An 11,828-nucleotide genomic window follows, 5' to 3' on the forward strand; every position below is an offset into this window, starting at 1 on the left:
AAAGCGGGCTGTTCTCAGGCCTTGGTTCCTGGGGTCCTGCCTCACGGGGCCACGGTGATGCGCCCCCCCAACCCCTGCTACATCTAGGTCTGTAAGGGGCAGTCCGCCTTGCCCAAGAGCTCCCAGGCCAGTCTGTATCATCACCGGGGAGCAGCCTGGTAGCCCCCTCTCTCTGTCATGGGCCTGCCTGTCCCCTTCGCACAGCTGGGTGGGTGGCACCCAGGAGGGGCAGCCACTCCTGGAGTTCGGGGGAGTGGAAGGGCTCTGCTCTGGGCAGGTGAGCTGGGCCCTGGTTCACCTGCCTAGCCCCACGTCCCGCCTTACCTAACCTGGGCTCCACCAGACCTTTCATTATTCCATTTACGGACCCAGCTGAGTGGAACACAGTCCAGATGTGGTCACAGGCCCTGCTGGCAGCCAAGGCAGGAGCCCCTGCGCCTGCATGGGAAGCGGCCCAGAGTGGAGGGCACCACCCCTGGGGTCGTCCTCTCGTTGCTGCAGTGGAGTGACAACAGCATAACCCCCTCCTTCCCGCCCTAGAGCGGGCCCCACAGTGAAGAGCTCCCTCCGAGGTTACTTCGGGGGCACTGTGTCTTTACTGGGCACGGACCACTCAGGCAACATCCTTTTTGGCTAGGTGGCAGAGCGATACCCAGGCCTCACCCTCCCCCTGCCCCATCCCAGGTGTCAGGCAGGAGGCCAGTGGAGGTCTGGCCGTTTTGAGCTCCTGGGTGGCACCCAGCCTCTGGGGAGCTCCAGTCTGGTGTAGGAGACCCAGTGTGGGGGTGGTGGGCCGTGAGGTCAGAGAAGACATCTCAAGTTACAGGTTCAAGAGCTGAGTCGTGACGTCCAAGCAGGACCTCTCACAGGTGATACGAAGCATGCCCACCCCTGCCCCGTCCTTCAGAGCAACTCCAGGTGCAGGAAGGGGCCCGGGGCTCCTCCCCTGCCTACTGAGAGCAGACTTTGGAATCTCCTCCCCAGACTCGAATGCCCACATTTGAGGACGACAGCCAGTCCTAGGATTACACAGGCACCAGGTCCCTGAACACCCTGACTTGGGGTCTGTGAGATCACGGATGCCTCTGCTGAGGCAGCCTGTGACGCCCCACCAGCTGCAAATGACCTGCTCAGCCCCAGGCTGTTCAGTAAACGGAGCTCAGCTTTGGGCCAGTGGCTCGCAAACCATCGATTCCATCCTGGAAGGCCCATGCAGTGTGGTCAAGGGCGCCCGGAGCAGCACTGTTCCGACAGCAGGAACCTAGAAACGGCTCACAGGCACGTCTGGAAAATGGACCAGGAGCAAAGGCCATGTCACACAACAGTGAGAGCGTGGTGTGGGCTCGAAGCACACCATGACCCCCACAGATGAGTCAACAGTGGCCTTGAGCGAAGGCAGCCTCAGCCCAGCACCCTGGGTTCCAAAGCCAGGATACATGTGTGTGACAAACCCAGCTTTCAGGACGGGAGTTAGCCTGGGGAGGGCAGGGGTCAGGACGGGGTGAAGGCACAGGCTGCCTTCGTGCACCAATCTTCAAAGTGGTCCAACTCCACTGCCTGACAGCCATAGCTTTTTTTTTTTTTTTTCATAGATACTCCCTTTATTAAACATCTGGTGGTTTGTACCATCCAGAAAATACAATCTTAACAATTCTGTGGAAAATTCACCTTTTTTTATTTTTAATTCAGTAGATTTACAATATTATACTAGTTTCAGGTGTACAGCACAGTGATTCAGTATTTTACAGATTATACTCTACCAAATGTTATTATACAATGATGGCTATAAGTCTTTATCTGATACAATATAAATTTGTTGCTGTTTTACAAATAGGAGTTTTTAATTTCTTAATCCCATACACATAATTTGTCCCATCACACTTCTGTCTCTCCTTTGATAACTATTAGTTTGTTTTCTGTATCTGTGTAGTTGCTAAGTTGTGTCCAGCTCTTTGAGACCCCATGGACTGTAGACTGCCAGGCTCCCCTGTCCATGGGATTCTCCAGGCAAGAATACTGGAGTGGGTTGCCATTTCCTCCTCCAAACCATAGCTTTTTTTAAGGGAAAAATTAAACACAAGAGCATTTTTGACACACAAAAAGCACAAACCGTAAGGAAATTTGCCTTCATCAAAATAAAAAGGGGACTTCCCTGCTGGTACACTGGGTAAGAATCTGCCTGCCAATGCAGGGGACGTGGGTTTGATCCTTGGTCAGGGAACTAAGCACGTGCCACAGAGCAACCGAGTCCACAGGCTGCCACTGCTGAGGCCGCACCTGGAGCCCATGTGCCGCAATAAGACCAGACACAGCCAAACACATTTTAAAAAACAAAGTGAAAAACAAGTGACCAAAAGTACCATACAAGTTAACAGACAAGGTGAGAGAGTAGAAAAAGACACTGCAACACAGCAAGGATTTGTGCTGAGAATATACATCCAATTTGAAGGAAATGCGAAGTAAAACTCTAGGTAATACCATTATAGACCAGGCTGGCAGACACCAGATACGATTGAGAGGTGACCCCAGGAAAGAGACGAGTCTGTCACGTTTACACATGGCTGGAGGGACGTCAAGCTAACGAAAGCCGCTTCAGAGAGTAATTTGGCAGACACAGAGAAAGCTGAATGTGAGTCCAAGTTCCCATCTAAGGGTCTGCTTGAGAGAAACTTGCACACGCGCACAAGGAGACAAGCAGCTTGGTGAGGAACACCAGAAAATTCAATAGCCAAATGAGACTTCCCTGGTGGCGCAGCGGCTAAGCCTCCAAGCTCTCAATGCAGGAGGCCTAGGTTCGATTCCCAGTCAGGGAACTTGATTCCCAGGTGCCACAACTACAGATTCTGCGTGCCAGCAGAGATCTCACATGTCACAACTAAGACCCCAGCACAGCCAAAGTAAATAAAGAACCAAACATCCATCAGTAGAAGAGTTAAACTATGGCACACAGACATGCAGTGACGTATGTGTAGCACTCAAAGTGAATAAACCAGATGCAGAAGCTACATGTATCTACTAAATAAACCTTCAAAAACATGGCTGAGTGAAAGAAACATGTTTGCAAAATAATATGGCACTGTTTGATATATTTAAAAACTATAGTACTACACAAAAGCCATTGCCTTCGGGTAGAAAGGAGAGACAAGGAGATGCTACACCTTCTTACCTCCATCCGGGGCAGACCACGCTCCTGCCGCTGTCCCATGCTGCTTGTGGACTATTTATAGAAGGGAATGCTGGGTAAAAATGAAAATGAACAAATTTTTAAAATATGCATCACAGGCGAATCTCACAAACAATACTGATCGAAAAAAAAAGCCCAGACATAAAAGAATACACCGCACGGGATACTGTGGATAGAACTTGCTGTGTAAGATAAAGCACATGGGGAAGTCTGTGTGTGGTGTGACACTGATTCTTGCTTTTAAAAAAGAATGAAAGCTGCACTTTGACCAGAAACACAGATCTAAAGTATAGGATGTGGAAAATCATAGGATACATAATTGCTATGGTCTAGATAAACTGTTTTTTTTGGTAAGTGTACATGTCCCCAGGAAGATAGTATTTAGGTATTCTGTGCAACACTGTAATAAAAAATGGAGGCAACCACAACATCTAACGGATAAGTTGATACATTTATACAATGAAATACCATCCAATACTAACTAATCAACTTAGTTCCATGATGTTGAGTGGAAAAACAAAAAATTTGCAGAATATCTTGTGTAAAGTGTTGAAGAACATGTGTAAATGTTAGCACAAACAAGGCAGAGGTAACTGTTCTTGAGCCCCTATGGTGTGCCAGATGCCGACCGTAACCCCACAGCAGCCCCGTAAACCAGTCACTGTGTGTGAGCACATTAACAGAGCAGGGAACTGACCCACAGCAGAAGGGAGTCTAGGTCTGGGACCCACGGGCTGCCCGGCCCTCGAGGCCCCTCCTTGCTGGGCTGGTCCAGGGACTTGGGTCTCAGGCCCAGGCCCAGATTCAGAGCAGGAGGCCCTGTAACTCCAGCCGCTGCTCCCGCGGTGCCCGTCTCTCCCTCACCTCACAAAGCCTCCCATTCAGCTCTGCCCCTGCTTGCCAGGTCTGTGGGCCGGGAGGGGGGGGCTCCCCCGGCATCCAGGCGGGGGACCGTCGCCAGCCTTTCCCTGTGCTGCGCCTCCAGGCCAGACTGGCCGTGCGATCGGCATGGCGGGGTGAGTCTTGGGGCCTCAGGGTTGCTGGGGGGGTCTGAGAAGCTGCATGGCTGCAGGCAAGCCCCTGTCCCTCTCTGGGCCTCTCAGGGCTGGGGGGACAGGGGCTCTGGGATCTTCCCAGACAGAGATTCTCCAAGGGTCTCAAAAGAGGGTTTTGAGGAAGATGGCGGGTGCAGTTGCTCCCGGGAGCTCCCCTGGGCTAGTCCTCCAGGAGCCCGGCTGAGAGCTTGGCAGCCCTCCTGGATGCTTGACCTTGCAGGGATCTGTCACCACGCAGCCCCCACCCGACTCCAGCCTGCGCTGAGCCCCAACCTCACTACAGACTAGAGGATGCCACCAGCCCCAAGGCCAGGCTGGACCCTGGGACTCCAAGGAGACTGCAAAATAGATGGTGAAAAGCCAGTGAACAGAAACAGGGGCAGCTCAGGGTAGAAGCCAGCCCAGGGGTCAGGAAGGGCTGCTCAGAGCTAAGGACAGACACGGGAAGAGCTGGTGAGGTTTGCGTGGCAGGCAGACAGGAGGGAGCTGCTCTGCGTACTTACGGTACGCTGAAGGCTCAGAGCGGGTGGGTACCTGTCAGGGAATCAGGACTCAGGACCTCCCAGCAAAGGCAGTGAGGAGATGCTGGAGGGTTTTCAGCTGGGGTGTCAGGGCCCAGCTGTATTTTGGAAGGTTCCCTCTGGGTGTTAGCGGTGAGTGGAAGGCTGGGGGGGCAAGGAGTGCCACCGTGGCACGGTGGGCCCTGTGGAGAGGCAGGTAGCAGTTGGGAGGTGAAGGGGTCTTGCTGGGCAATGGACGGATGGTGGGTGGACAGATGGGTAAGTGGACAGACCTGGCCCAAAGCACAGCTCCAAGGCCATATCCTCAGTTTCCGCCAGGCCAGGCCAGCTGGGTGGTGCTAAGATGGAGAGAGGACAGCAGAGGAATAAACAGGAGAGAAGTCAGAGCTCCCACCAGCCTGCCTGTCAGAATGGCGCTGGCCAGCCACCAAGGCTCCTTGAGGCTCTCGGATTCCATGACACCTGGTCCCCCAAAGTCTAGCCTCACTTGGGCCAGGCCTGGGCCCGCCCCTCCAGCTGCTGGGCCGTCTTCCCAAGGTGGGTGTCATGCTCCCTGGCACCAGGGTGCCAATGCCACATCAGTCTGAGGAACAGCTAACTCTCCATCGCCAGCCTCACCCCGGGAAGACAGGCCTCCCCTGGACCCAGGAGACTCTGCACTGCCTGTTCACTCCTCTGAACTGACTGGGCAAGGCCTCACCAAGGCAATGGGCAGATAGTCACAGAGACTCGCCAGGTCGTCCCTCTGATCCTGTCTCCTCTGTTAAAACAGGGAATCCCAGCTCTGTGGAGGGGTTGGAGGCTCAGGGTAACAAAAGCTTCCCCAGCGCCAAAGGAGGAAGATGTCCGATGGGCTCTGGGACAAGAAGCAGGGCTCAGGGAAGCGGACAGTGTGGGTCTCTTGTTCTGTGAACAGTTGGCCCTTCTCTCTGCCAGGCCCCAGAGCCTCTCCCTGGTGCTGTTGCTTCCACTGCTGCTGCCGCTAGGGCCAAACCGGTGCGCAGTGGCCCAGCGCTGTCCACAGGCCTGCGTCTGTGACAATCCCAGAAGGCATGTCGCCTGCCGGCACCAGAACCTCACCGAGGTGCCAACTGCCATCCCTGAGGTCAGCAGGGCAAGGTGGGGTGGAGAAGGACAGCGGGAGGAGCCTGGGCTGGCACCGGAGGTTCTGCCACTACCTGGCTGGGGGAGGCCCCGGCAAGTCACTTTTCCTCCCTGAGCCTCCGTCTTCACATCTGTAAAATGGGAATGGTAACAGCCAACAACAGGGAGATGATCTATTTAAAATCCTAAGTGATTGGAACAGTTATGTGACCTATAATAGATACTGAGTTAATTACAGGCCCTAGGGCAGCGAACTGGGGACCTACTGGGATAAGGTATGGTCTCTGCCCTGCGGAGTCAAGAGCTGGAGAGTGAAAGTAGAGGGGTCAGTGATAATTCAGTGTGGAAAGTGCCAGAGTGGGTAATACCCTGGTGGCTGTGGATACCCTGGAGGAGGTGTCAGGGAGCAGGATGAAGAGAATGAGGGGGAGGAGACTGTTCCAGGTGAGGGAAGAGCAGGTGCCAGCATCAGCAAGGGGCACAGGCTGTGGTCCGGGTGCCCCTCAGCGTCCCCTCCCTCTCCCTGCTCAGCTGACCCAGCGTCTGGACCTCCAGGGCAACATGCTGAAGGAGATCCCCCCGGCCGCCTTCCAGGACCTGCCTCACCTGACACACCTGGACCTGCGGCGCTGCCAGGTGGAGCTGGTGGCTGAGGGTGCCTTCCGAGGCCTAGGCCGCCTGCTCCTCCTCAACCTGGCCTCCAACCGCCTGAGCGCGCTACCCCAGGAGGCGCTGGACGGGCTAGGCTCGCTGCAGCGGCTGGAGCTGGCGGGGAACTTGCTGGAGGAGCTGCGGCCAGGGACGTTTGGGGCGCTGGGCGCGGTGACCACGCTGAACCTGGCCCACAACGCCCTGGTCTACCTGCCCGCCATGGCCTTCCAGGGGCTGGTGCGCGCCCGCTGGCTGCAGCTGTCGCACAACGCGCTCAGCGTGCTGGCCCCCGAGGCCCTGGCCGGCCTGCCCGCCCTGCGCCGGCTCAGCCTGCACCACAACGAGCTGCAGGCCCTGCCTGGGGCGGCCTTGTCCCAGGCCCGCGGCCTGGCCCGCCTCGAGCTGGGCCACAACCCCTTCACCTACACGGGCGAGGAGGATGGGCTGGCGCTCCCCGGCCTGCGGGAGCTGAGGCTGGACCACGGGGCCCTGCAGGCCCTAGATGCCCGGGCCTTCGCCCGCTGCCCTCGCTTGCACACCCTGGATCTCCGCGGGAACCAGCTGGACGCCCTGCCGCCGCTGCAGGGCCCGGGGCAGCTGCGCCGGCTGCGGCTGCAGGGAAATCCGCTGTGGTGCGGCTGCCGGGCCCGGCCACTGCTGGAGTGGCTGGCGCGGGCGCGCGTGCGCTCAGACGGCGCGTGCTGGGGGCCGCGGCGCCTGCGCGGGGAGGCCCTGGACGCCCTGCGGCCCTCGGACCTGCGCTGTCCCAGGCCCGGGGCGGAGGAGGAGGAGGAGGAGGCCGAGGAGCTGAAGGCCGCGCGGCCCCGCGCCCCTGGCGGCGCCCCTGGGGAGGAGGCCGGGGCGGCCGGGCCCTGCCCGCGCACCTGCGTGTGTGTCCCGGAGTCGCGGCACAGCAGCTGTGAAGGCCGGGGCCTGCAGGCCGTGCCCCGCGGCTTCCCCAACGACACCCAGCTCCTGGACCTCAGGCGGAACCGCTTCCCCGTGGTGCCCCAAGCGGCCTTCCCGGGTCTGGGCCGCCTCGTGTCGCTGCACCTGCAGCACTGCGGCCTCACGGAGCTGGAGGCGGGCGCCCTGGCGGGGCTGCACAGCCTCATCTACCTCTACCTGTCGGACAACCGGCTCTCCGGCCTCAGCGCTGCCGCTCTCGAGGGGGCCCCCCGCCTGGGCTACCTGTACCTGGAGCGGAACCGCTTTGTGCGGATGCCAGGGGCCGCCCTGCTCGCCCTGCCCAGCCTCTTCTCCCTGCACCTGCAGGACAATGCCCTGGACCACCTGGCACCCGGTGACCTGGCAGGCGGGCGGGCCTTGCGCTGGCTCTACCTGAGTGGGAACCGCCTCGCCCGAGTGTCCCCTGGGGCACTGGGCCCCGCTCGGGAGCTGGAGAAGTTGCACCTGGACAAGAACCAGCTGGGCGAGGTGCCCACTGAAGCCCTGGAGGGGCTGCCGGCCCTCCTGGAGCTGCAGCTCTCGGGGAACCCGCTCGGGGCCCTACGAGATGGAGCCTTCCGGCCCGTGGGCCCTTCGCTGCAGCACCTCTTCCTGAACAGCAGTGGCCTGGAGCAGGTGGGCGCAGGGGAAGAGGGGCGAGGGGAGGCAGCCCACACCGCTGCCCTGCCTCGCTGGGCCCCATGCTGGGCGTGGGGCCCTGAGATGAGCCGGGCACTGCGCCTGCCCCTAGGAGCTCAGGTGTAGGCCACAGATCAGGCCGAATGCTGTGCCACAGGGAGGCAAGGAGGACGCTGCTGAGGCCTGGAGGCGGGAGCTCCCCAGGGTCTGTGGGATTACCTGCTGTTACACACGTTGTGGGCAGGGCTTTTGTTACAATTATATGGGGGGTATATATATAAATAATTACAATAATTATAAATATTTATATTTATAATCAAATATTTATAAATAATATATATTATATGGGGGGATAGGGCCTAGCAGTAAGAACCATGAACTGGGGGGTCTGGGTGACTTGCAGAAGGCAGTGCTTTGGCCTTGGACCAGCCTGAGTCTTCCACCATCACTGCCCTTCCTGCCCCTGCCTTGGCCTCGCCACTCCCCAGGCCTGGGGCTGGGACAGGCGTGCAGGATCTCACACCAGGGCCTGGCGCCTTCCTGCAGATTTCTCCTGGGGCCTTCTCGGGCTTGGGGCCCCGGCTCCGGAGCCTACACCTGCAGAAGAACCAGCTGCAGACACTGCCTGCCTTGCCCGGTCTTGGTGAGCTGGAGCTTGTTGACCTCAGCGGCAACCCCTTCCACTGTGACTGCCAGCTGCTCCCGCTTCACAGGTGAGCACCTCCGCCTGAAGCCCCCCAGCAGGGGGCCCGGCCAGCTGCTCTCAAGCCCCCACCGTCTCTCTGGGGGCACCAAGTCGGTGCCATCTGAGCACCTTTGGCAGGGGAAGATCCTGCCAGGGCCAGTTACCCTCTCTGGGGAACTACCCCACAGGGCTTGGGGTGGGTTTCCCTGAGCCTCTGTTCCCTCATCCATAAAGTGGGGGTGAAATCTGCCTGGCCAAGTGGACCTAGTCAGTGTGTGTGTGTGCTGTACATCATTGCCCAAGAAAGCAGCAAGGGCCCTGGAGCCCAGTGACCGGGGCTCACACCTGCCTCTGTGATTGTCTCCTTTTGAGGAACGTGGCCTCTCTGTGCTGTTTCGTCGTCTGTAAAGGCCATGATGGTGACTGTAAAATGACGTTAAATTCAGTAGCTCGTCTTGATCGGTTTGGCTCACCAGTTCTCCACCACTGTTTATTACTGGCCCCCTTTTACAGGAAGGGAATTGAGGTTTGACTTGCTCAGGATCACTTAACTGGTGCGTCCACTCTCACCCACTAGGCCCCACCATCCCCAAATCCCTGAGGACCTCCTCGCTGTCCTCAGGAAAGCTCGGCACAGGGGCTTCTCCACCACCCCTTTTCTTCTCAGGTGGCTGGCTGGGCTGAACCTGCGCGTGGGGGCCACCTGTGCCACCCCTCCCAGTGCCCGTGGCCAGAGGGTGAAGGCCGCAGCTGCTGTCTTTGAAGCCTGCCCAGGCCAGGCTGCCAGGAAGGCCAAGCGGACACCAGCCCCCAGGCCTGGTGCCCGGGGGACCCCCATGAAGGGAAGACGGCAGAGAGCGAACAAGGTCGGCCGAGGGGTGGGGGCGGCGAGGCCTTGGTGGGTGGGTCAGGTTTCAAGGCCCTTATGGTAGTAGGGGTCTGACTTGTCTTGGTCCCAGTTTCATAAGGTTGTAGATCTGGGCGGGGACCAGATCTACTTCTGGTGGCTTCTGAGAGTGATGTCCACCCTCTCCAGCTCTGCGCTAAGCTCAGAGGGGGCCTATGGGGAAATGACTGCACGCCGTTTTGTCCCCTGGGCAGTGGCTGATTAAGCTGCAGCCTCCCGGGACCGTGTGTGTCCAGAAGAATCCCACAGTGACGGTCACTGCTGGCTTGCTGTCCATTCAGCCTTTTCCCACCCAATCTCAGGGGCCTTGCTTGTTGCTGGGGTGGGAAGAGCAAGGGTACAGGTGTGTTGCTGGCACCACAGATCAGACTCCATCACCCCCTTGACTACATTTGACAAAACATATAGTTTTCTTTCTTTTTTTTTTTTTTAAGTAACTAGGATCATAATTCAGTTCAGTCTCTCAGTCATGTCCGACTCTGCGACCCCATGGACTGCAGCATGCCAGGCCTCCCTGTCCATCTCCAGCAATTTACCCAAACTCATGTCCATTGAATCGGTGATGCCATCCAGCCATCTCATCCTCTGTTGTCCCCTTCTCCTCCTGCCTTCAATCTTTCCCAGCATCAGGATCTTTTCAAATGAGTCAGTTCCTCACATCAGGTGGCCAAAGTATTGGAGTTTCAGCTTCAGCATCAGTCCTTCCAATGAATATTCAAGATTGATTTCTTTTAGGATGGACTGGTTGGATCTCCTTACTATCCAAGGGACTCTCAAGTCTTCTCCAACACCACAGTTCAAAAGCATCAATTCTTTGGCGCTCAGCTTTCTTTATAGTCCAACTCTCACATCCATACATGACTACTGGAAAAACCAAAGCTTTGGCTAGATGAACCTTTGTTGGCAAAGTCAACTCTCTGCTTTTTAATATGCTGTCTGCTGCTGCTAAGTTGCTTCAGTCGTGGTTGGTCGTAACTTTTCTTCCAAGGAGCAAGCGTCTTTTAATTTCATGGATGCAGTCACCATCTGCAGTGATTTTAGAGCCCTCCAAAATAAAGTCTGTCACTGTTTCCATTGTTTCCCCATTTATTTGCCATGAAGTGATGGGACCAGATGCCATGATCTTAGTTTTCTGAATGTTGAGCTTTAAGCCAACTTTTTCACTCTTCTCTTTCACTTTCATCAAAAGGCTCTTTAGTTCTTCTTTGCTTTCTGTCGTAAGTGTGGTGTCATCTGCATATCTGAGGTTGATATTTCTCCCGGCAATCTTGATTCCAGCTTGTGCTTCATCCAGCCCGCATTTCTCATGATGTACTCTGCATATAAGTGAAATAAGCAGGGTGACAATATACAGCCTTGACATACTCCTTTTCCTATTTGGAACCAGTCTGTTGTTCCATGTCCAGTTCTAACTGTTGCTTCTTGACCTGCATACAGATTTCTCAGAAGGTAGGTAAAGTGGTCTGATATTCCCGTCTCTTTCAGAATTTTCCAGTTTGTTGTGATCCACACAGAAAGGCTTTGGCGTAGTCAATAAAGCAGCTGTTTTTCTGGAACTCTCTTGCTTTTTCTGTGATCCAGGGGATGTTGGCAATTTGATCTCTGGTTCCTCTGCCTTTTCTAAAACCAGCTTGAACATCTGGAAGTTCACCGTTCACATACTATTGAAGCCTGGCTTGGAGAATTTTGAGCATTACTTTACTAGCGTGTGAGATGAGTGCAATTGTGCGGTAGTTTGAGCATTCTCTGGCATTGCCTTTGGGACTGGAATGAAAACTGACCTTTTCCAGTCCTGTGGCCACTGTTGTTTTCCAAATTTGATGGCATATCTCTGAGTGCAGCATCTTCACAGCATCATCTTTTAGGATTTGAAATAGCTCAAGTGGAATTCCATCACCTCCACTAGCTTTGTTCATGGTGATGCTTCCTAAGGCCCACTTGACTTTGCATTCCAGGATGTCTGGCTCTAGGTGAGTGATCACACCAGGGGTTTATTTCGGCTGGGCTGGGTCTTCTTGGCTGCACGGGCTTTTCTGAAATTGCAGCAAGTGGGGGCTGCCCTTATTGCGGTGCGTAGGCTTCTCACTGTGGTGACTCTCAGGCTTCAGCTTTAGCTGCACATGGGCTCAGTAGT

General features: G+C 56.2%; 1 protein-coding gene across 1 annotated transcript; it reads left to right on the forward strand.

The window, feature by feature from the left end:
• Positions 1–5,170: 5,170 nt before the first annotated feature.
• Positions 5,171–10,261, forward strand: CHADL (chondroadherin like). Its single transcript, XM_055569668.1, has 6 exons — positions 5,171–5,297; positions 5,627–5,865; positions 6,396–8,099; positions 8,649–8,815; positions 9,455–9,653; positions 10,129–10,261. Exons 1-6 carry the CDS (start codon positions 5,171–5,173, stop codon positions 10,129–10,131), a joined length of 2,439 nt encoding a protein of 812 aa, XP_055425643.1. The 3' UTR covers positions 10,132–10,261.
• The last annotated feature ends 1,567 nt before the right edge of the window (positions 10,262–11,828 follow it).

This window comes from Bubalus kerabau, chromosome 1 (genome assembly GCF_029407905.1).
Source record: "Bubalus kerabau isolate K-KA32 ecotype Philippines breed swamp buffalo chromosome 1, PCC_UOA_SB_1v2, whole genome shotgun sequence".
Lineage (NCBI taxonomy): Eukaryota > Metazoa > Chordata > Mammalia > Artiodactyla > Bovidae > Bubalus > Bubalus kerabau.